The sequence below is a fragment of the Nomascus leucogenys genome, chromosome 22a (assembly GCF_006542625.1).
Source record: "Nomascus leucogenys isolate Asia chromosome 22a, Asia_NLE_v1, whole genome shotgun sequence".
NCBI lineage: Eukaryota > Metazoa > Chordata > Mammalia > Primates > Hylobatidae > Nomascus > Nomascus leucogenys.
Window position 1 is genome coordinate 14,607,776 of NC_044402.1, and position 24,250 is coordinate 14,632,025.

The window sequence follows — 24,250 nt, forward strand, 5'->3', positions numbered from 1 at the left end:
TGTTAGCCAGGATGGTCTCGATCTCCTGACCTCGTGATCCACGCAGCCTTGGCCTCCCAAAGTGCTGGGATTACAGGCGTGAGCCACCACGCCCAGCCTCAATCTTGTTTTTTTAAGTTCACTGTGGCATTGACATTTATGGTGATGATTGATATAGTTGGATTAATAGCTACCATATTTGCTGCTGTTTTTTTATTGCCTTTGTTCTTTATTCCATTTTTTTGTTTTGTTTTTTTTGTTTTGTTGTTGTTGTTGTTTTGAGACCGAATCTCACTCTGTTCCCCAGGTTGGAGTGCAGTGGCATTATCTCGGCTTACTGCAACCTCTGCCTCCTGGGTTCAAGCAATTCTCCTGCTAACTTTTGTATTTTTAGTAGAGATGGGAGTTCACCATGTTGGCAAGGCTGGTCTCGAACTCCTGACCTCAGGTGATCTACCTGCCTTGGCCTCCCAAAGTGTTGGGATTACAGGTGTAAGCCACTGTGCCTGGCCCCATTTTTGTCTTCTACACTTTTTCTGCCTTTTGTGGTTTTGAGTATTTTATATGATTCTATTTTCTCTCCTTTCTTAGCATGTAAATTCTACTTTTAAAATTAGTTTTTTAGTGGATGCCCTAGAGTTTGCAACATACATTTACAACAAAGTCTGCTTTGAAATAACAGTATACCACTTCATGGGTAGCACAAGCAACTTATAACAAAATATTACTAATTCTTCCCTCTCATTCCGTGTACCATTGCTGCCATTTGTGTCACTTATTCTATTCTATTTTTTTTTGAGACAGGGTCTGACTCTGTCACCCAGGCTGTAGTATAGTGGCACAATCATGGCTCACTGCAGCCTCAACCTCCCAAGTAGCTAGGACTATGGGTGTCCACCACCATGCTCAGCTAATTCTTCTACTTTTTGTAGAGATGGGGTTTCCCCATGTTGCCCAGGCTGGTACCAAATTCCTAGGCCCAAGCGATCTGCCCGCCTTGGCCTCCCAAAGTGCTACGATTACAGGGATGAGCCACCGCGCCTGGCCTGTCATCTGGGTCACTTATACACAAACATACATAAGCATATATATACATACGGCATACATAATGGAATGCATTGTTGTTATTATTTTGTGCTATTATTATTTTGAACAAACTGATATGTTAGGTCAAAAAGAAATATGAAAGTTTTTATTTTACCCTCGCTTATTTTATTCACTGATACTCTTCCTTTCTTTATGTAGATTCAAGTCTCTGACAGATATAATTTTCCTTCTCTCTGAAGAATTTCTTCTAACATTTCTTGCAAGGCAGATATGGCAACAAATTCTCTCAATTTTTATTTGTTTCATAGTCTTTATTTCTCCTTTTTTAAGCAAATTTTGCAGGGCACAGAATTTTGCATTGGTTGCTACCTCTCAATACTTCAAATAGTTCAGTAATGTAAAGATTAAATGTGGCCGGGCGCGGTGGCTCTCTCCTGTAATCCCAGCACTTTGGGAGGCCAAGGCAGATAAATCACCTGAGGTTAGGAGTTTGAGACCAGCCTGACCAACATGGAGAAACTCTGTCTCTACTAAAAAAATACAAAATTAGCAGGGCGTGGTAGCACATGCCTGTAATCCCAGCTACTCGGGAGGCTGAGGTAGGAGAATCACTTGAACTCGGGAGGCGGAGGCTGCGGTGAGCCAAGATTGCACCATTGCACTCCAGCCTCGGCAACAAGAGTGAAACTCCATCTCAAAAAAAAAAAAAAAGAAAAGAAAAAAGAAAAAAAAAATAGTTCAGTCTCTTCATGCTTATACGGTTTCTGTAGAGAAGTCAAATGAATGTAATTTTTACCTTTGTTCCTGTATAGGTAAAGGGTTTTCCCCCACCTGCCTCTGGCTTCTTTCAGAATTCTTCCTTTATCTTTGGTTTTCTGAAGTTTGAATATGATATACCTAGATTTAGCTTTTTGGCATTTATCCTCCTTAGTGTTCTCTCAGCTTCCCGGATCTATGGTTTGGTGTCTGACATTAATATGGGGGAAATTCTCATTTGTTATTGCTTCAAATGCTGCTATTTATTGCTCTCTTTCTTCTCCTAGTATTCCCATTAGTATAGGTTATACCTTTTGTAGTTGTCCCACAGTTCTTGGATATTCTGATCTGTTGTAGGGTTTTTTCCGCCCCCAGCACTTTTTCTCTTTGCTTTTTTTTCAATTTTGGCAGCTTTTGTTGAGATGTCTTGAAGCTCAGAGATTCGTTCCACAGCCATGTCCGGTCTACTAATGAGCCCATCAAAGGCATTCTGCATTTCTGTTACAGAGTTATTGATCTCTATCTACTTCCTTTTTTTTTTTTTTTTTTTCTTCCTGAGACAGGGTCTTGCTCTGTCACCCAGGCTGGAGTACAATGGCTCAATCACAGCTCACTGCAGCCTCAACTTCCTGGGCTCAAGTTCTCCGCCCACCTCAGCCCCCCAAGTAGCCAGGACTACAGGTATGCACCACCACACCTGGCTAATTTTTAAATTGTTTATAGAGATGGTATCTTGCCATGTTGCCCAGGCTGATCTACCACTTATTTATTCTTTCTTAAAATTTCCATGTCTCTGCTTGCATTATCCATCTCTTCTTGCATGTTGCCTACTTTTTGCAGTTAAGACTTTATCACATTAATCAGACTTTTAAAAGAATTCCCGGTCTGGTAATCCCATCATTTCTGACATGTCTGACTTTGTTTGTTCCTTCTCTTCAAATTGTGTTTTTGCTTATCGGTGTTTCTTGAAAATTTTTTTTGTTGTTGAAAGGTGGACATAATTTACTTGGTAAAAGGAACTGCAGCTGGGCCGGGCGCAGTGGCTCATGCCTGTAATCTCAGCACTTTGGGAGGCTGAGGTGGGTGGATCACCTGAGGTCAGGAGTTCGAGACCAGCCTGGTCAACATGGCGAAACCCCGTCTCTACCAAAAACACAAAAATTAGCCAGGCGTGGTGGTGCGCACCTGTAATTCCAGCTACTCAGGAGGCTGAGGCATAAGAATTGCTTGAACCCGGGAGGCAGAAGTTGCAGTGAGCTGAGATCGTGCCACTGGACTCCAGCCTGGGTGTTAGAGTGAGACTCTGTCTCAAAAAAGAAAAGAAAAAGGAACTGTAGCAAATGGACCTTTAGTGATGGTGGTAAGACGTGGAGGGGAGGGGAAGGGCTCTGTAGTCCTATGATTAGGTCTCTGCCTTTTAGTAAGCCTGTGCCCTGGACTGTGAACTTCACCACTGCTTCTCAGTTTTGTCCTCTCCCCCTTACGTGGCACAGATTGCTAGAGGGAGCTGGAATTGGGTATGTCCCTCTCCCACGTAGAAGGCTGAAGAAAGGTGGGGCTGGGTATTTCCCTTTCCCCAGGTAGATTTAAGGCCTGTAATCCCAGCACTTCGGGAGGCCGAGGTGGGCAGATCACTTGAAGGCAGGAGTTCGAGACCAGCCTGGCCAATATGGTGAAACCCTGTCTCTACTAAAAATACAAAAATTATCCAGGTGTGGTGGCATGTACCTGTAATCCCGGCTACTCAGGAGGCTGAGGCAGGAGAATCGCTTGAACCCGGGAGGCGGAGGTTGCAGTGGCCAAAATGGCACCACTGCACTCCAGCCTGGGCAACAGAGCACTCTCAAAAAAAAAAAAAGAAGAACAGAATGCCCTGGCCTACTTGAAAATGACTCATTTTTCCCTCCCCCTGATGCAAGCATGAGGGGATTTTTTTCTAATATTCATTGTGAGAACTTGGTTGAGTGCCCAGAGGCAACACTCACAAGAGCATGAGGGCCCCCAGACCACTGGGACCCCTGGAGTTTTAAACTCTCATACTTGCCCATACTGAGCCTCCAGCCATTTCTCAATTACGAATCAGGTTTTCCCACCCTGGCACTGGTTCCCGTGAGGTTCCATTCCTCTCCAGGCTATGATCATGAAGTGGGAGAGAGCCTTTTTCAGGGATGTCACAATTTTCTTGAAATATGTGGTGAGGTCAAAGGAGGAGGCCACACCTAGACAGACCTGGACACAGGAAAGGTGGGTGCTGCGGGAGAGGAGCAACCGTGGGGAGGCGCAGGGCAGCCCAAGGCAGAAGTAGGTGAAAGGAAAGGTGGAAAGCTTCTTGCATCCTCCAAACACTTACCAGATAGTTTTCTTACTGTCCATGCAGATAAAAGCACAGAGCACTCTCTTCAGAAAAGCCTTCCTGACCACTGATCTGAAGTGGCCCTCCCATCACCCTCTCTCAGCTACCTGTACTATCACCCCCAAAGCTCTTATTACTCTTTAGAATCATCTGATGTGTTTATTTGTCAGGGCTCATTCTCTATCTCCCAGTCCTAGAATGGGAGTTCTGTGGAGCAGGGTCATTGCAGCTATAACCCCAGTGCTCAGAACACTGCCTGGCACACCGTAAATGTTTGTTGAATGACTGAATGAAAGGTCAGAGGCTCAGCACCACCTCCCCTCCCTGCCCTGATGCCCTCTGCACTACGCGCAGAGAAGAAGAGCTTCTGGCCTGGTCAGGCTCCAAGCCAGGTCCCTCACCCTGGGTAGCCAGCCAGACTGGGTGGCCATCCAAGTGCTCACCAGCAATGACTGCAAAGTCAGCCTCCACGTCGCAGGCGATGACATCCCCGTGCCGTATGTGCCTCCTCACAGCCTCCTTGACTTTACCCATCCCAAGCTCGTTGCCTCCATCACCGACTCCTGAAGGGAAGCGGCGCTGAGTCAGTGCACGGGACCAGGGCAAAAAGGGAGAGGCCTGAAGCAAGGCAGCCCTCCATGTGCTTGTTGCCTTTGGGAGAGCAAAGAGGTTGGCTCTGGATATATTTTCAGACAACCAGGAGTTGTGGTACTTCCCCTTAGGCCTTCTAGAAATTTCTTTAGTTAAAAATGAGTCCACGTTTGGAACACACCACAGTGTGGGCATGTCCCCTTTTGGGTCACGTTCTCCAGCCAAGATGGAGCATGTTCTATGGTCTTGGTGCCAGGTCCATGGGAGATGTGGGCATGGTGACACTCAGGGCCTCCCTTCCAGTGGCTCCCGCTCACTGAGCCCCCTGGGGGATCTGATGCAAAGTCAGTTCTAGAACTTACTTTAAAGGCTTCTGCTGAAAGAATGTGAAATGTATGTGTTTTAGTTCATTTTAATCTATACCAGAGGGGTACCTGGTTAACATCTGAAATATCCTAATCAGGAATACACACTCCAAGTGTGGTTAGTGAGCATTGGAAAGAGCCTACAGTCTTGAGGCTCATCTGATAGTCCGCATCAGAGAATGTGTTAATTAGCATAATAAATGAATGCTAGAATAAATACGCATTAGAAATGATTTAATTCATTGGTGAAATGAACGGTGTTCAAGATAGGGGGATTGGCTAAAAATAACTAGCAGGTACCTCTACCCTTGTATGGATAAGATTTAAAAATCTAGTCTGGGGGCAGTGGCTCATGCCTGTAATCCCAGCACTTTGGGAGGCTGAAGCAGGCAGATCACTTGAGATCAGGAGTTCAAGACCAGTCTGGCCAATATGGCAAAACCTCGCCTCTACTAAAAATGCAAAAATTACCCAGGCACAGTGGCGCATGCCTGTAGTCCCAGCTACTGTGGAGGCTGAGTCAGGAGAATTGCTTGAAACTGGGAGGCAGAGGTTGTAGGGAGCCGAGATCACACCATTGCACTCCAGCCTAGGCAACAGAGCGAGACTCCATCTCAAAACAAAAACAAAAACAAAAAAACAAAACCTAGCAAGCCCTGAAGCATGTACCCTTTGAGGTGGTGCTGTAGATCTGGGGGACACAGCTCCTGTGTCCAGGTATTTCTGGAGGATACTGTAAACTAGATGTTCAGCTGAATCTACCTCCAGAAGAGAGTTACAGCTGTCTCAATAACCTTTCATGCAATGCACCTGTCTGAGTGTCTCAAGGCCAGAGGGCTGGACTCTCCAAGCCTATGGAACAGGTACATCATTGTTTTTGTGTCTGCTTCTATAAAGGCTTGGAAGATGTGGAAGAATTCTGTCAGAGGCTAGTGTTCACTGTGGGATCTAGAGCTGATCCATCTCAAGCATAAGGGATTGGATTTGGCCAAAAGAATGACACAATTGTGAAGGACCAAACACCTTAGATTTATATCCTGATGGTTTTTCTCATAACAGTTCTCTAGATCTATGACAGCCCACTGAATGAGGGGAATAACACCCACCATGTAACACTGGTATCTTGTCTATAGCTGTCTCTTTTTAGCATCTTATGAATTCCATCTCGTTTGGGCTTCACATCCATCCTGTCATGGGTATAGTGATCCTCACCGTATAGAGCTGGCAGTCCCTGATGGGGCAGTACCTGGGCAGTCAGTGGAAGGTGGAGACTTAAACCCAGGTGACTTGATTCTCAATTGAGCACTATGGCCATGACATGGCAGTTGCCCATGGAAACTGAGGAATAAGGGTTTTGAGGGAGAGGAAGAGAAAAAGGAAAATTGAGGAGGTAGCCTTGCTGGGCAGGAGGGTCTGGGGAGGGCCACAGGAGGAGACTGGACTCCTGAGGCTGCGAGAAGGGCCCAAGGGTCTACGAAGGGGGCAGTTCGAAGCCATGAACGGCCAGCTCCACCTGCCTCCTCTGGGATCTCAGGGTTGTCACAGCACAGATGGGGGTACCATTGCGGGCGTGGGAGGATGGGATTGCTCTAGCAGTTCCCTCAGACCCTGTTTGCCCCTGTAGCCACAGAGATCTCTTTATTCTCCACTCTGAGAACCCCTCCCCCACAGGCTGAGGTCCTCTGCCTGCCCAGCTGGAGGGACAGGAAGCTGGAAGCCAACCGCACTGTGCGCACCGCATCCACAGCCTCTTCTGGGAAAGGCCAGGGTGATTTGCAGAAACGTTCTAATCAGCCCAGAAGGCTCTCACTGTCTCATCAAAACCTCAAAAGCCAAAGGAGACTAATGAGTCTGGGAAACACTCGGAAACATGGAATGACAAACAAGCCTTCATTACCCCAGGGCCTGAGACCCACCCAGAGGGAAGAAAGGTTCTTGGGGCTTACACTAAGCCTTTCGGCAATTCATAAAGGCATGATGCCCTGATAAAGGGCTGGGGCCTCAGGAGTCTGCAGTCTACTCCTAATGCTACCAGCAACACTAATTAGCTGGGCGATCTGGGAAAACCTCCTGGGACTCATCTTACCTGCCTCACAGGGTTTTCACAGAGGCTTAAACACTACAGTGAATGTGAAGCCTCTTGGAAAAGTACAAAGTTTTGTGCAAACACAAATTATCACATTATTATTATTATTATTATTATTGAGACAGAGTCTTGCTCTTGTCGCCCAGGCTGGAGTGCAGTGGCGTGATCTCGGCTCACTGTAACTTCCATCTCCTGGGTTCAAGCAATTCTCCTGGCTCAGCCTCCTGAGGAGCTGGAATTACAGGTGCCCACCACCATGCCTGGTTAATTTTTTTATATATTTAATAGAGCCATGTTGGCCAGGCTGGTCTAGAACTCCTGAGCTCAAGTGATTCACCTGCCTCGGCCTCCCAAAGTGCTGGAATTACAGGCGTGAGCCACTGCACCCAGCCCTAATTATTATATTATTAACGATTGAAGGCCAGGCTCAGTGGCTCATGCCTGTAATTGAAACACTTTGGGAGGCTGAGGTGGGAAGATAGCTTGAGCTCAGGAGTTCGAGACCAGGCTGAGCAATATAGTGAGACCTCATCTCTACCAAAAAAAATGTTTAAAAGTTAGCCAAGTGGCCAGGCACGGTGGCTCACCACTTTGGAAGGCCAAGGCAGGCAGATCACGAGGTCAAGAAATCAAGACCATCCTGGCCAACATAGTGAAACCCCACGTCTACTGAAACTACAAAAATTAGCTGGGCGTGGTGGCATGTGCCTATAGTCCCAGCTACTCGGGAAGCTGAGGCAGGGGAATTGCTTAAACCTGGGAGGCGGAGGTTGCAGTGAGCCGAGATTGTGCCACTGCACTCGAGCCTGGCAACAGAGCGAGACTCCGTCTCAAAAAAAAAAGTTACCTGTCAGGCCTCTGAGCCTAAGCTAAGCCATCATATCCCCTGTGACCTGCACATATACATCCAGATGGCCTGAAACAACTGAAGATCCACAAAAGAAGTGAAAATGCCAGTTCCTGCCTTAACTGATGACATTCCACCATTGTGATTTGTTCCTGCCCTACCCTAACTGATCAATTGACTTTGTGACAATACACCCTCCCCGCCCCTTGCGATAATGTACTTTGTGATATTCCCCTGCCCTTGTGAATGTACTTTGTAGGATACACCCTCCTCACCCTTGAGAAGGTACTTTGTAATATCCTCCCCTGCCCTTAAGAAGGTACTTTGTAATATTCTCCCCACCCTTGAGAATGTACTTTGTGAGATCCACCCCCTGCCCGCAAAAAATTGTTCCTAACTCCACCACCTATCCCAAACCTATAAGAACTAATGATAATCCCACCACCCTTCGCTGACTCCTTTTTCAGACTCAGCCCGCCTGCACCCAGGTGAAACAAACAGCCTTGTTGCTCACATAAAGCCTGTTTGTGGACTCTCTTCACACGGACGCACGTGACATTACCCAAGCATGGTAGCACACCCTGTAGTCCCAGCTACTCGGGAGGCTGAGATGGGAGGATTGCTTGAGCCCAGGAGGTGGAGGTTGCAGTGAGCTGAGATTGTACCATTGCACTCCAGCCTGGGCAACAGAGTGAGACTCCGTCTCAAAAAAAAAAAAATTGAAATACTAATCATATATTAGATAATTTTTAAATTAACATGCTTCATAAAATAATATATGGTACATTCTGTCCTATATGACCAGAATAATATGCCACGCCTCAATTTTACTATTGATATTACTTTAATATTAGTTTTATTACTTTAGAGTCAGGCAAATAGAATATGCTTTTCCTCCCTTGCTTGTGGGGATGTTGGATTTCTAAATGGCGGTGTCATTAGTGTCTATACCAACCATAATGAACAAAGACCATCTTTGTAGTGGAAAATGATGGTCCCCACATAACTCTTTCTGGTCGTGTGTTCAATAGTCAATAAAAAGACACTTAGGCTGAGCACGGTGGCTCACGTCTGTAATCCCAGCACTTTGGGAGGCCGAGGCGGGTAGATCACTTGAGGTCAGGAGTTCGAGACCAGCCTGGCCAACATGGTGAAACCTCACCTCTACCAAACATACAAAAATTAGCCAGGCGTGGTGGTGTGTGCCTGTAATTCCAGCTACTTGGGAGGCTGAGGCAGGAGAATCGCTCGAACCCAGGAGGCAGAGGTTGCAGTGAGCCAAGATCGTGCCACTGCACTCCAGCCTGGGTGACAAAGCAAGACTCCATAATAACAACAACAACAAGAACAACAACAAAAGACACTTCATGGGTCCACATTCTTGGTGCATCCCCAGTACTCCATACTTACCAGTTGATGAGATTCCAGGAATCTTCTTTGCAGCAAGAAAAAGATCGTCAATGGGGTCAACCAAGTGCTTGATGTTCATCTTCCTTGCATTGTAGTAATTGCCATCGGCAGCCCTTCCGGCACGCTCTATGGCCACCAGGTGGTCAAATCTGCTGGGAAGCAAAGGTCAGAGGGTCCTTATGGAGAGGTGGCTGCTTGTTGGGTCATGCCTTCTTGTGTTTGTGCGAAAGACGCTTCTCTCTTTCTTTGATTCCCTCATTCCTGCAGAACTTGGTGGCACATCTACTCTGGGCCAGGACCTGTGCTGGAGGCTAGTCTATTAAATCAGTTTAAGATATAGCATTGGGGCTGGGCACGGTGGTTTATGCCTATAATCTCAGCACTTTGGGAGGCCGAAGCAGGTGGATCACTTGAGGTCAGGAGTTCGAGAACAGCCTGGCCAACATGGTGAAACCTCATCTCTACTAAAAAATTAGCTGGGCATGGTGGTGGGTGCTTATAGTCCCAGCTACTCGGGAGGCTGATGCAAGAGAATCACTTGAACCCAGGAGGCGGAGGTTGCAGTGAGCTGAGATCACACCACTGCACTCCAGGCTGGGCAACAGAGTAAGACTCCATCTCAAAAAAAAAACTCCAGCATTGGAATCCTCAGCAATTTCTTTAGTAGGGTCAGAGGCTATAAAAGCAGGAGGCCAATGGTCAGGGTTGCTATGGGGGATGGGAACATTGCTGGTGCCCACCCAGATCCCCTTCGTCCAGCAGGGACAGCCAGGCCGAGAGGCTGAGAGTATTGGCTGCTATTGGCCTGCTGCTGGCCCCTTCCAGGATCTTGTTCAGTTTACAGAAACAAAACAGAAGGAAAAGGGCTCAAAATACAAAAGGAATGAGTCTAACACAAAGACAAACTTCTTTAGACAGAAACAGAGAAATAAGGGGCACAGATGGCATAGCGGTCAGAATGTGGGATGTGGCAGCAGATCATCTGGGTTCTGATTCCAGGTCCTCCTGCCATGGGCCTTGGGCAAATTGCTTAACCTCCCTAACCTTCATTTTCTGCATCTGTAAGATGACATGACCACAGTGTGTACCTCACACAGTGTTCAAAGGGAAAAATGAGAAAATGCACAGGAGGCGCTTGTCATGAAGCCCTGAACCTACTCAGTGCTCAGTCAGTGTTGGTTACAGTGATTATTGTTGCTATTATTACTAGCAGGACTGCTGTTTTGACAATCCAATTTAAGAACATGCAGGCTGGGCGCAGTGGCTCATACCTGTAATCCCAGCTCTTTGGGAGGCCGAGGCAGGCAGATCACTTGAGCCGAGGAGTTTGAGACCAGCCTGGGCAACATGGTGAAACCTCATCTCTACTAAAAATACAGAAATTAGCCAGGTGTGGTGGTGAGTGCCTATAGTCCCAGCTATCCTTGGGAGGCCGAGGTGGGAGAATCGCCTGAGCCCAGGAGGCAGAGGTTGCAGTGAGCCAAGATCACACCACTGCACTCCAGCCTGGCTGACAGAGTGAGACCCTGTCTCAAGATAAAAAAAAAAAAAAGGCTGGGCACAGTGGCTCATGCCTGCAATCTCAGCACTTCAGGAGACTGAGGCAGGTGGATCACCTGAGGCCAGGAGTTTGAGACCAGCCTGGTCAACATGGTGAAACCCAGTCTGTACTAAAAATACAAAAAATTAGCCAGGTATGGTGATGGGTGCCTGTAATCCCAGCTTCTTGGGAGGCTGAGGCATGAGAATCACTTAAACCCGGGAGGCAGAGGCTGCAGTGAGCCAAGATTGTGCCACTGCACTATAGACTGGGCGACAGAACAAGATTCTGTCTCAAAAAAAAGAATATGCATATTGTACTTTTACATCTCTCTCAATCCTTCCAAGACAGTGTTCTTCAAAAATCTCAACTCTGCTATAAAAAATAGTATGGCCATTCCTCAAAAAATTAAAAATAGAACATACCATATGATCCAGCAATTTCACTTCCATGTGTATGTCCAGGAGAAGTGAAAGACTCAAGGAGATATTTGTCCACCCATGCTCATAGCAGCAGTATTCAGCATAGCCAAGAGCAGGAAGCAAACCCAGTGCCCACTGACGGATGAATGCAAAAACATAATGTGGTCTATACACACAAGGGAATGTTATTCAGCCTTAAAAAGGCAGGACGTTCTGGCACATGCTGTGACATGAATGAACATTGAGGACATTATGCTAAGGGAAATAAGCAGTCACAAAAGGACAAATATTGGATGATTCCACTCATACAAGGTGCCTTGAATAGTCAAACTCATAAAGACAGAAAGTAGAATTGTGGTTGCCAGAGCTGGGTTGAGGAGGAGATGGAGAATTATCTTTGAATGGAGCACAGACTTTCAGTTTAGCAAGATGAAAAGAGTTCTGAAGACGGATGGTGATGATGTCTGCACAGCAACGTGAGTGTACTTTTATGCCAATGAAGTGTAAGCTTAAAAATAGTTCAGAGAGGCCAGGTGCAGTGGCTCACACCTGTAATCCCAGTACTTTGGGAGGTTGAGACGGGTGGATCACCTGAGGTCAGGAGTTCAAGACCAGCCTGGCCAACAGGGCGAAACCCTGTCCCTACTAAAAATACAAAAATTAGTGGCCAGGCGCGGTGGCTCACGCCTGTAATCCTGGCACTTTGGGAGGCTGAAGTGGGTGGATCACTTGAGGTCAGGAGTTCCAGACCAGCCTGGCCAACATGGTGAAACCCCATCTCTACTAAAAATAGAAAAATTAGCCAGGCGTGATGGTGCGTGCCTGTAATCCCAGCTACTTGGGAGGCTGAGGCAAGAGAATCACTGGCACCTGGGAGGCGGAGGTTGTGGTGAGCAGAGATCGCACCACTGTACTCCAGCCTGGGCGACAGATAAAGACTCCATCCCCACCCCTAAAAAAAAAAAAGTTTGACCATAACACGCAGTAAGAAATACACACACTTGCATGTACACAGTCTTATGAGGGAGTACTTACCATTACTATACAAGATATACAATGATGCTGTATTTCTATTTCATTTTCCAAAGGTGCTGGATACCCTAACTGAAATGATTTCACTATTCTCTAACATGTCATGACCCATAGTTTGAGATTGAGAGTCTTTTTTTTTTTTTTTTTTTTTTTTTTTAGTGCTATGTCTCCCCTCTATCAGGAAGATATGCTGTCTCTCTCTGCTGCCCAGGGACCTGTTACTTCTGGAGATGCTCTGTGAGGCCCCCAGGACACCTTGAAACCCCCCAGCCTCATTTGTTAGTCTGGTCCGTGAGAACCCATCTTCCTTGGCTCATGGCTTCGTTCCCTCTGAAGGGCTTGGCGTTTCCACCATCCGCCACTTAAACTGGGATGTGACATACGTACCTAGGTGTCTGCGGGTCCCCATCTTTGCATAGGAATGCCTGAGCAGCTTCCACTGATCCACCTTGGTAAGTTAATATCGGGATCTGCGCCTTCAGAACACCTTGAAAATAAAGGTAAGCAGGGCACACATCAGCTCTAGTGTTGGATTTGGGAAATTCACATTGGCTTTTCAAAAGCTTCTTTGAAGGGTATCATTACTGTTATTGAACAACATCTATCTGTAGAGCATGTTAGGTAAGCTGAGGCCATGACACAGAGGATATTTAAGTTTACTTTTGGTCCTGGGTAAACTCTAGGGTTGACGGGGGTGGAGGGCGGAATCGGGCTAATACAGCCTAACAAATATGCTGCACCTAAGATGCCCATAATACCATGGGAACAGCGGCCTGTTCTGGCCCACTGCCATCACGAGGGCTGAGCATACATTTATGTGCCCTCAGTGACAGTGCGCCAGCCCTCTGCTAAACACTCAATGTGAACACTCTGATTTAATTTTTACAACAATTCCATGTGATAAAAACCATCATGGGCTGGGCACGGGTGCCTCATGCCTGTAATTCCAGCACTTTGGGAGGCCAAGGTGGGCAGATCACGAGGTCAGGAGATTGAGACCATCCCAGCTAATATGGTGAAACCCTGTCTCCACTAAAAATACAAAAAATTAGCCTGGTGTGGTGGCACGCGCCTATACTCCCAGCTACTTGGGAGGCTGAGGCAGGAGAACCGCTTGAACCTGGGAGGCAGAGGTTGCAGTGAGCCGAGATCATGCCACTGCACTCCAGCCTGGGCAACAGAGTGAGACCCCATCTCAAAAAAAAACAAAAAAAAAAAAACAAACCAAAAAACCATCATTATCCCCATTTTAAAGATGAGGAAAACTGAAGGTCAAAGATGCCAAACAACTTGGGCAAGGCCATGTATATATGTCAGTTTCATGGCTCCAATTCTCACCCCGAATTCTCACTCACTCCCTACCTCCCTGCATACCTTCAGGGAAGGTCAAGAACAACTGAAGGAAATTCCCAGAGTCTGTGCCTTGGGATACTTATATTGGAGTGATTTCCAAAAGTGAATCAAACTGAATTTGACTCTTAAAAACAGGACCTTTTCTAATGACAAAAAGAACACATATTGTTGTAGAATATGTGGGGAATACACAAAAATCCCAAAATAAAATAAAATGAACTTGGTTTTCATTAACCAATCTATCTCACAGCAGGTTGGGGTAGAATCCCAGCATAGTCACTGGCCAAAGACAAAGTCTCCACACACAGCTTAAGACGGCAGGGAGCCAGGAGCAGGGTGTCTTGGACCCACTGTTATGGTCTAGTTGGTCCTGCAGGAGCTCCCAGACTGCTCTGTAGCCCAGGATGGCTGCCAAGGTAGCCTTGGAGGAGCTTCAGCCAGCTCCTCAATCTCCATCATCAGCTCCTCACACCACTCACGTGGAGCCAGCCCAAGGAGGCACTGCACCCATGTTCAAACTGCATGCTTGTACTGCAAATGCAGCTTCTAGACAGCGGCTCCCACCCCCAGCTACTCCGCCATGCCGCTGCCCCTGAGCTCTTTGGAGCCGCCACTGCCACCCCAGTGGGTCAATGGGGCAAGTTGGGGTGAGGAACAAGAATCATTGTCAGAAATCTTAAAGAATCCCTCACTGGCCAGGCACGGTGGCTCTCACCTGTAATCTCAGCACTCTGGGAGTCTGAGGCAGGCGGATCACGAGGTCAGGAGATTGAGATCATCCTGGCCAATGTGGTGAAACCCTGTCTCTACTAAAAATACAAAAATTAACTGGGCGTGGTGGCGGGCGCCTGTAATCCCAGCTACTCGGGAGGCTGAGGCAGGAGAATCACTTGAACCCAGGAGTTGGAGGTTGCAGTGAGCCAAGATCGCGCCACTGCACTCCAGCCTGGCGACAGGGTGAAACTCTGTCTCAAAAAAAAAAAAAAAGAATCCCTCACTGTGGCTCCTTCCCCATCCCTCTCCCTAACCTCAGCCCACATCTAAGTGGGAAAGGGAAGTAGCTGTTAGTCATCGTGATGCTCACGGAACACATTCTACATGTGAAGCCATAAGCTGGCAATTTGGGGTTGGGGGACAGTCACAACCAAGGGGAATGACCCAGCCCTTCCCTGTGCTGCGAGGGGCAGCCTGCCAATCTGGAAAGGGGGCTGAACTTAGAGCCAAACAGCCCTCGGTGGGAATGTCACACCATTCCCTTGCTATGTGACCTTGGGCAAGCTATGTAAGCCATTAGTTATCTCCTCTGCAAAATGGGGTAACACCCACCTCCCAGGACTACCGCGACAGGGCAATGACATGCTGTGTGCTAAGTACCTGGCTGGCCGTCATGCACACAGTCAGTGCTAAGTAAAGGATGTTTCTTTCTTACTGCCTCAAAATTGGATCAAGGATATAGGATGCTACTAAGAAGAAGTACCAGGGAGTCCAGGAGGGCAGGGAACATAATGCATCCCAAAGTGGGGAACACACGAGAAAGGACACAGGAAAATCCCCAAAAAGGAAGGTCTGGGCAAGATGAGGTTCCCACTTCTGAGCTATGAAGAAAGAGCTATGGTCCATCTATGCTCAAGACAGGAAAGAAATGACAATGTCTAATCATCTTTAAAACTCTTTTTTTTTTCTAAGATAGAATATCACTCTGTCGCCCAGGCTGGAGTGCAGCGGTACAATTTCAGCTCACTGCAACCTCCACTTCCCAGGTTCAAGCGGTTCTCCTGCCTCAGCCTCCCCAGTAGCTAGGACTACAGACGCGCGCCACCACACGCAGCTAATTTTTGTATTTTTTGGTAGAGATGGGGTTTCACCATGTTGGCCAGGCTGGTCTCAAACTCCTGAGCTCAGGTGATCTGCCTGCCTCGGCCTTCCAAAGTGCTGGGATTACAGGGTTGAGCCACTGTACCCAGCCTCTTTAAAACTTTTCCTAGGCTTTGGTTATTAAAAAGGGAGCTGAAATAATTTTCATTAAAAGGCCAAATTGCTTTTACTTTCTTTATCCAAATGTAACAGAAGTTCTGTAAGATCCAATATAGCAAATTCCACCCTCTGAGCTCCCATGAGGACAAGAGACAAGACCCAGCTCTGAGTGGAGTCTGGCAGGCATCTCCAAGCCAGGCTGTCAGGTGAGCAGAGAGGACAGAGCGACTTCTGCGAAGGGGGCAGCTGAAAATACCCAGCAACACCATTGTCAGATGGAAATGAGGTTGGCCTGTGAGCGGTGCTCTACGCTGTCGCCAGCCCTTCCTCCCGAGGCCTTTCTCTGCTCTACGGAAACATGGCCCCTTGCCTTTCCTCTGGCCTCAGCGCCGCTCCTTCTCGTCTCCCTCACTCATTGCTCCACCCTTCTCCTCATCCTCTTAACACAAGGAGACCGAGGATGCAATCCTGGGTCCTTCGCTCTGCCTCCATTTATTCCCACAGTGATCTCACCCAGTATTTTGACTTGAGAGCCCACCAACATGCTGACCGCCTCCCAGTTTCTCCTTGCCCACGCTGCTCTCCTGAACTCTTTATACATCACTAACTGCCTCCTTGACTTCCCCACAGTGTGTCCAATAGACACCTCATACCTAACAGGGTCAAACCTGCATTCTTTTAAAAATTATGGTAAAATACATGCAACACAAAATTTACCGTTTTAGCCTTTTTATTTATTTATTTTGAGACGCAGTTTTACTCTGTCACCCAGGCTGGAGTGCATTGGTGCAATCTTGGCTAACTGCAACCTCCACTTCCCGAGTTCAAGTGATTCTTGTGTCTCAGCCTTCCAGGTAGCCGGGATTACAGGCGTGCACCAGCCACCACGCCTGGCTAATTTTTGTATTTTTAGTAGAAATGGGGTTTTGTTATGAGACAAACAGGTCCTGGTAGAAACAGGGTTTTGGACAAGCTGGTCTTGAACTCCTGACCTCGAGCGATCCGCCTGTCTTGGTCTCCCAAAGTGCTGGGATTACGGGCATGAGTCATTGTGCTCAGCCTGTTTTAGCCATTTTCAAGTGTATAGTTCAGTAGCATAAAGTATTTCACATTGTTGTGTAACCATCACCCCCATTCATCTCCAGAACTTTCTCATCATCCCAAACTGAACCCCTGTACCTATAAACAACTCCCCATTCCCCTCTCCTCCCAGCCACTGGCAACCACCATTCTACTTTCTGCCCTGAGTTTGCCTACTCTAGGCACGTCATATGAGTGGAGTCATACAATATGACTGGCTTAATCCACTTCTCAAGATGTCCTCGAGGGTCATCCATGTTGTAGCATGTGTCAGAATTTCCTGCCTTTTTAAGGCTGAGTAATAATTATATACCACATTTTGTTTATCTATTCATCCATCGATGGGCACTTGGTTTGGTTCCACCTCTTGACTATTGCAAATAAAGTGCTATGGGCATTAAGGAACAAATACCTCTTGAGTCCCTGCTTTTCTTTTTTTGGGGTATATGCCTGGAAGTGGAATTGCTAGACCATATGGTATTTGCTATTTTTAATTGTTTGAGCCACTGCCATCTGTTTTTCATAGCACCTGCACCATTTTACAATCCCTCCATCAGGGCGCAAATGTCACACCTGGACTCTTGATTTACCCCTAAACCTGCCAGTCTTCCCCATCTCAGTTCACGGCAACTCCATCCTTTCAGTTACCAGGCCGAAAACCTTAGAGCAAGCCCTGATCCTTCTCCTCACACCCACATCCAATCCATCTGGAAATCATGTTGACTGTACCTGCAAAATAGATACAGCATCTGGCTACTTCTCACAATACCCCCTGCCCTCTGTATCTGTACTTTTTGTCTCTGGGTTTCTTTGAAACCAGAACTTGAGACTTAGGTGCAGATGGTCTCTTGGGAGATGGTGCCACGAAGCATGTGGGAGGGAACAGGGAGAGTGAGGCTGGGAAGGAGGGAACATGCACCTTCAAGGTTGCTGCTCTAGGGAGTGGGGCCTCAGTTCCACCAGGACCTGTGTGTCTCCAAAAGACAGGGGATGGGTCACTTACACCTCAGGTCCTGTCCCCTAGGGGTTGAGGGTGCCCTGAAGCCATCAGCCAGTGATTCCACATGGCTTTGGAGAGGCCCTGCAGGGCCCTAGCTTGTGGTGGGGTCCAGTTGGGTCAGTGTGACTCAGAACATCCACCGCAGTGGCGGCTGAAATCAAAAGTGGGGCTGAAGGGATGTGCCATGAGGCACCCCCACTCCAAACCATCCTCCTCTCCCGCCTTCCATAACTCACCAGTCTCCCATTTCCACCCTTGTCTCTGCACCCCAGTGATCGCTTACAACCCACACAGAACATGGCTGTCCCCGACTCAGAGAAATCCCAGGCTCCCCATCTCACCCAGAACAAAAGCCCAGCTGCCCACAGGGTCCTGCGAGGCCCTGTCCCATCTGGTCCCTGTTACCTCTCTGTCCCTCGTCCCACTTCTCTTTTCCTCATTCACTCCAGGCCAGTCAGCCGGCATGTCATCCTTTCTTAAACCCACTGGGCCCCCACTCCACCTAATGGCCTCTGCCCCAGCCATTGCCACAGTCCAGGATGCCCTTCCCTCAGCCAGCCCAAGCCTCACGCCCTCATCATCAACCCAAATTCTGGACTCAAAGGCCACCTCCTCCAGGAGGTCTTCCTAGCCATCCTGTGTAAAGTGACAGCTGCCCCCCACTGCTGCCACCGCCCAGCCCTTCACTCTCCAGTCTCCTCATCCTGGTCCATTTTCCCCACTGCATCATCACTCGAACACACTGATTCATCTTTCATGTCGTTTCTTGTCTGTCACACTCTGCTGGAAGATACTCTCCATCGGGGCAAGACTGATGTCAGTTTTGCTCACGGGTGGATCTTAAGAACCTAAGAGTGCCTGGCACATACTCGAGCTCAACACACATTTGTTGCATGAAATGGATTCTGCACGTACAGACACAGGTTTTTGGAAGCTTCTGACATAATGGGTGCTTTAGGGTATGCCTTACTGAGTTTAAAGCCCTTTCTGAATGCTAAAAGGAAAAAAGATACCTCTGAAGAATGCATTTTGAGGGACACACAGCGATCAGTAGTGGGAGGCAGGTGAGATTCGCCAGGCTTCCAGCTCATCCCTAATAACACTTCCTGCAGGATGGAGGTGAGGTGAGCAGCGGTTGTTCACATTGAGCCCGAGGCTGATCTGTTTACACGGATAGTGGAATTACAGCCTCGTGTATCCAATACCTACAGCAATAACACCCACTTGGGTGCCCCAGGTGCAGCCCTACCCATCACGACCAGGTGGGACTGCCGTCTGAGCCTTTCAGCCACTTCATACTCCACTACCCTCCCCAGTTCTGGTGGTCCAGGGCTGCCCCGGGTTGCTAAGAATACTGGGCAGGTCATTTCCCCCATCACACAGGGAGAGCAGCAGGTGTGCAGGAAGGATCCCATGCTTTGGAGCCTGGTGGACCCAAGTTCAAATTCCAGCTCACCATTTCCACCTGGGAAAATCCCCTGGACCTCTCAGAGCCTCAGTCTCTTGAGGCTATTTCTCTATGAAATCAGGCTATGCAGCTTACAACGGAGTTGTTCTGAGCTGGAAGGAGAATGCTCTGTACTGCAGATGCTGATTCCCTCCAGCCTTCGTCCACAAAGCCTGTTTGGGAAAATGGAACAAGCCCATCTCACTGCTTACCTTGCTCAACAGCATCTTCAACAATCTTCTGGTGCAAGTTCCAGGCCCTCTGGTCAACGATTATGGCAACTTCCTTCTCCAAGGCCTGCAGGAAGGCGGCCAGAGCAACAGCTCCTGGTGGGCCGTCTGTCTCTTCTGGAGGCTCATGATTAAAATGTGTGGGGAACCCAGTGGTGATGAGCACTGAGCGGGCATGGGACAGCGAGAGAGAGGCCTTCAGCAGCTCATCTTTACAGAGCAGGTGCCCAATCCCCCGGTTCCCTGAAATGACAAAAATAAAATAGAATGTAAAAGTAACTATATTTTTAAAATTGTTTATGTATGTATGTATGTATGTATGTATTTATTTATTTATTTATGATAGGGTTTTGCTCTGTCATCCAGGCTGGAAGGCAGTGGTGTGATCACAGCTCACTGCAGCCTCGAACTCCTGGGCTCAAGTGATCCTCCCGCCTCACTCTCCTGAATAGCTGGGTTACAGGCACGCGCCACTATACCCTGCTAATTTTTTTGGCATTTTTAAAAAAGATAGGACCTTGCTATGTTGCCCAGGCTGGTCTCAAACTCCCGGGCTCAAGCAATCTTCCCACCTTGGCCTCCCAAAGTGCTGGGATTACAGGCGTGAGCCACTGCGCCTAGCCAAAAGTGATTATTTTTAAAGTAGAAACTTTATAGTAAGAGTAGTTTGGGTTTTTAGTTCGTTTGCTTTGTTTTTATGAGGGCTGTGGCAGAGACTGCAAATTGCTCACCACAGTGTATTCTTCCCCGGCCCCCTGACCCCAGCAGTGAAGGAGAGAGGGGTAAATGGCCGAGGAGCCTCCCTTCAGTCAGGTGTGGCCGCGAGATTGGGTCCTCTCTACTAGATCGTGATGGAAGTGACGCATGCCACCGCCGGGCCTGGCATGCACCTCCCACACGCACCTCCAAGCTCGTTCCCTTTTCCTGGCAGCTGGAGTACTGACAGCCAGAACCTCCTGGGGGTCACAGGATGTAACGGCAGACCTGCAGGGTCCCTGAGTGACTGAGTGGAGCAGATCCCCTTCCTGCTGACCCAGGACACTCACCCTGGAAGACCCACCCTGGCCTGCTATGTGAGAAAGGAACACACTTCTGTTGTATTTGAGCAAAGCATCCCGGGGCTTCTAGGTTACAGCACTCTAGCAAACCCTAACTAATACAGGGAAAATATAAGAGGGAAGGGAAATGGTACTGTCTTAGTTGGGGATTCCCTCATAGAAGACCCTGACACAAAGACCTGGGCACAAGTATTTCAGTGGGAGGTGATTCCAGGAAATGCAAGTGAGAAGATGGGGAAAGAGGAAAAAAAAACAGTAAAGGATTATGAGTGAGCAAGTTAACTTCAAAGGCAACTGGGGCCCAGCGCAGCTTGAGATTCTCTAAGAAACTGCGGGGTCCTCGGACGACAGGGAGACTGGGCATTTACCCACCTGCCTATTAGGGCGTTGAGTCCTCTGCACTACCAGGCTGTGCCTGCTGTGATGAGGGACAGAGGGTGTCCTCAGATGGAGCAGAGAGACCCAAGCCTATGGTAAGAGGCTGTCGTGCTGGAAGCCGCCCATAATTCTATGCAGGTGAACCCAGGCAGCCCAGAGGATACGAGTGGGGAAGCTGTGGTGTGTGCTACAGATGCCCACCAGTGGCCGCCAAGCCAGGCAGCCGCCCTCATGAGGTCCCATTGTGCCTTTGTCTACATTCAGGTCACCTCAGAGCAAAACGGTGCATGCGAAGGCAGAGTGGGACACAGAACTTCCACTCTGGCGGTGGCCGAAATCAGCAGTGGACTGAAGGGACGTGAGAGGACGCTGGCTTATAGTTGAGGTGCCTGGAGAATATGAAAGTCATGGGGTTGGCTGGGCGGGGTGGCTCACGCCTGTATTCCCAGCACTTTGGGAGGCCGAGGGGGGTGGATCATGAGGTCAAGAGTTCAAGACCAGCCTGGCCAACACAGTGAAACCCTGTCTCTACTAAAAATACAAAAATTAGCCAGGCATGGTGGCAGGCACCTCTAACCCCAGCTACTTGGGAGGCTGAGGTAGGAGAATCGCTTCAACTCGGGAGGTGGAGGTTGCAGTGAGCCGAGATTGTACCACTGCACACTCCAGCCTGGGTGACAAGGCAAGACTCTGTCTCAAAAAAAAAAAAAAAAAAAAAAGAAGACATGGGGTTTGGATTTCTGTTATGGAGGAACCGTTCCTGACTTAGGACCGGGAAAATTGCATTCCAGTCCAGGTGCTGGCATATCGTAGCTGTGTGACCTTGGCCTCACCCCTTGACTTCTCTGAGCCTCAGTTTTCCCACATGGAGAATGGGAGGTAGACCAGGTATAGGAGGGTCACAGGGACATGGCCCATCACACAGTGTGCTGGGAGGAGTGGACACTGGAGCAGTGCTGTCTGGAGGGTGATTTCTGTCTTAGATTTGTGCATTCCAGGCCGGGCGCGGTGGCTCAAGCCTGTAATCCCAGCACTTTGGGAGGCCGAGGCGGGCGGATCACGAGGTCAGGAGATCGAGACCATCCTGGCTAACACAGTGAAACCCCGTCTCTACTAAAAATACAAAAAATTGGCCGGGCGTGGTGGCGGGCGCCTGTAGTCCCAGCTACTCAGGAGGCTGAGGCAGGAGAATGGCATGAACCCAGGAGGCGGAGCTTGCAGTGAGCCAAGATCGTGCCACTGCACTCCAGCCTGGGGGAAAGAGCAAGACTCCGTCTCAAAAAAAAAAAAAAAAAATTTGTGCATTCCACTGGAGCCAGCAAGTCACTTCTCGTGCCCACTATTCCTAACAAAGTCATCATGGGCATGTTCACAAACTTAGTAATAAGGATGTTCATCACAGCATTGTTTATGGTATTAAATAACAGCATATTAATCAAACAGTGGAACATTTGTAAAATAAAATTTTAGGTCTGGCACGGTGACTCACATCTGTAATCCCAGCACTTTGGGAGGCTGAGGCGGATGGATCACCTGATCCATCACCTGATCCATGGTCAGGAGCTCGAAACCAGCCTGGCCAACATGGTGAAACCCCGTCTCTACTAAAAATACAAAAATTAGCCGGGCATGGTGGTGCGCACCTGTAATCCCAGCTACTCAGGAGGCTGAGGCAGGAGAATCACTTGACAACTTGGGAGGCGGAGGCTGCAGTGAGCTGAGATCGTACCACTGCACTCCAGCCTGGGTAACAGAGCAAGACTCTATCTCAAAAAAAGGAGGGGGAGGGGGGCGAGGAGAAGAATAACGACATTTTTAAAGAAAAAAGTTGGGATGTAACCTACTTCCTAGGACGTGGTGAGCACCAAAGTGGAGAAGAGGAGAGTGAGAACTTGGTCAACTGTAAATTGGTCAATACATTTATGATGATTTTATTATCAGTGCAAAAATCATTACTATAAACCCTATATCCCTTCATATTCCCCAGGCACCTCAAATGCAAGCCAACATCCTCTCAAAAATGACTGAGTGGGTCTATTATTATGCCCAGTGAGTAATGCTCAATACACTGTTATGAATCTTCTATCTGCTTATTTAATATAGTGGGGATCAAAAGCATCTGTTGTTCTTGAGGATTAAAGACGGTCCTTAACAGATGACATCAACACATCCAACAGTTGTAAATCTGCCTCCCCCAGCCTCATCCTTCAAGCTTCGTCTTGCAGTCTGCACAGCATTGATGGGTGGTGTTTGTGGCTGACCTCTTAGCTCGTTTTATTAAGCAATGGGTGCACCACGTCTGCGATAAATTTACTTCCCAATTACTTTTTTTTTTAAATCTGAGCTAATGGTAGAGTTAATAATTCATCTTCCCTCATGACTCTGTGCTAAATGGAGAGCCATCAGCTTGGGTAAGAATGTTCGTGAAGGAGAAGATATGGCAGAAATTTTAAAAATATATCCACCCAGAGCACCAGGAGCGGTGGCTCATGCCTGTAATCTCAACACTTTGGGAGACTGAGGAGGGAGGATTGTTTGAACCCAGGGGTTCAAGACCAGCCTGGGCAACACAAGGAGACCCCGTCTCTACAAAAAAAATTAAAAATTAGCCCAGCATGGTGGTGTGCACCCGTAGTGCCAGGTACTCGGGAGGCTGAGGTGGGAGGGTACCTTAAGCCCTGGAGAGTGAGGCTGCAGTGATCTGTGATTACACCACTGTACTCCAGCCTGGAGGACAGAACAAGAACCTGTCTCAAAAATAAAATAAAATAAAATAAAATCCAGCTGGGCACAGTGGCTCACACCTGTAATCCCAGCACTTTGGGAGGCTGAGGTGGGCAGATTGCACGAGGCCAGGAGTTCGAGACAAGCCTGGCCAACATGGCGAAACCCCAGCTCTACTAAAATTACAAAAATTAGCCAGACATGGTGGCACATGCCTGTAATCCCAGCTACGTTGAGAGGCTGAGGTACGAGAACTGCTTGAACCCAGGAGGTGGCGGTTGCAATGAGCCAAGATCACACCCTGCACTCCAGCCTGGGCAACAGAGTGAGACTATGTCTCAAAAGAAAAAAAAAAATCCACCCGGGGATCAACTATGTAAGATACTTTATGTATACACAGTCATGAGCATAACCTATGAGGTGTATCTGTGGTGGGTTTACATCCTTAATTTACTATAGGATTATATGTAAAGGAAACCACATTCTCTACAGAATGAACGAATGAACAACCTAACAGAAGACAAACAGGCAAAGAGCTATGTCCAGTGGTTCAGCAAGAAATTTAGTTACTACAGATG

General features: G+C 48.1%; 1 protein-coding gene across 5 annotated transcripts in view; it reads right to left on the reverse strand.

Moving 5' to 3' along the window:
• The window catches only part of DGLUCY (D-glutamate cyclase), a 157,911-nt gene that overhangs the window by 12,787 nt on the left and 120,874 nt on the right, over positions 1 to 24,250 (reverse strand). For 3 of the 5 annotated variants that reach the window (XM_030804015.1, XM_030804013.1, XM_030804014.1), the window contains exons 9-12: positions 19,495 to 19,755; positions 12,816 to 12,915; positions 9,435 to 9,583; positions 4,579 to 4,698 (exon numbers count right to left, since the gene is read on the reverse strand). In XM_030804015.1, coding sequence (XP_030659875.1) covers positions 4,579 to 4,698; positions 9,435 to 9,583; positions 12,816 to 12,915; positions 19,495 to 19,755 — 630 coding nt within the window. The remainder of the gene's footprint in view (positions 1 to 4,578; positions 4,699 to 9,434; positions 9,584 to 12,815; positions 12,916 to 19,494; positions 19,756 to 24,250) is intronic. The other 2 variants (XM_030804016.1, XM_030804017.1) reach the window with 1 other exon arrangement.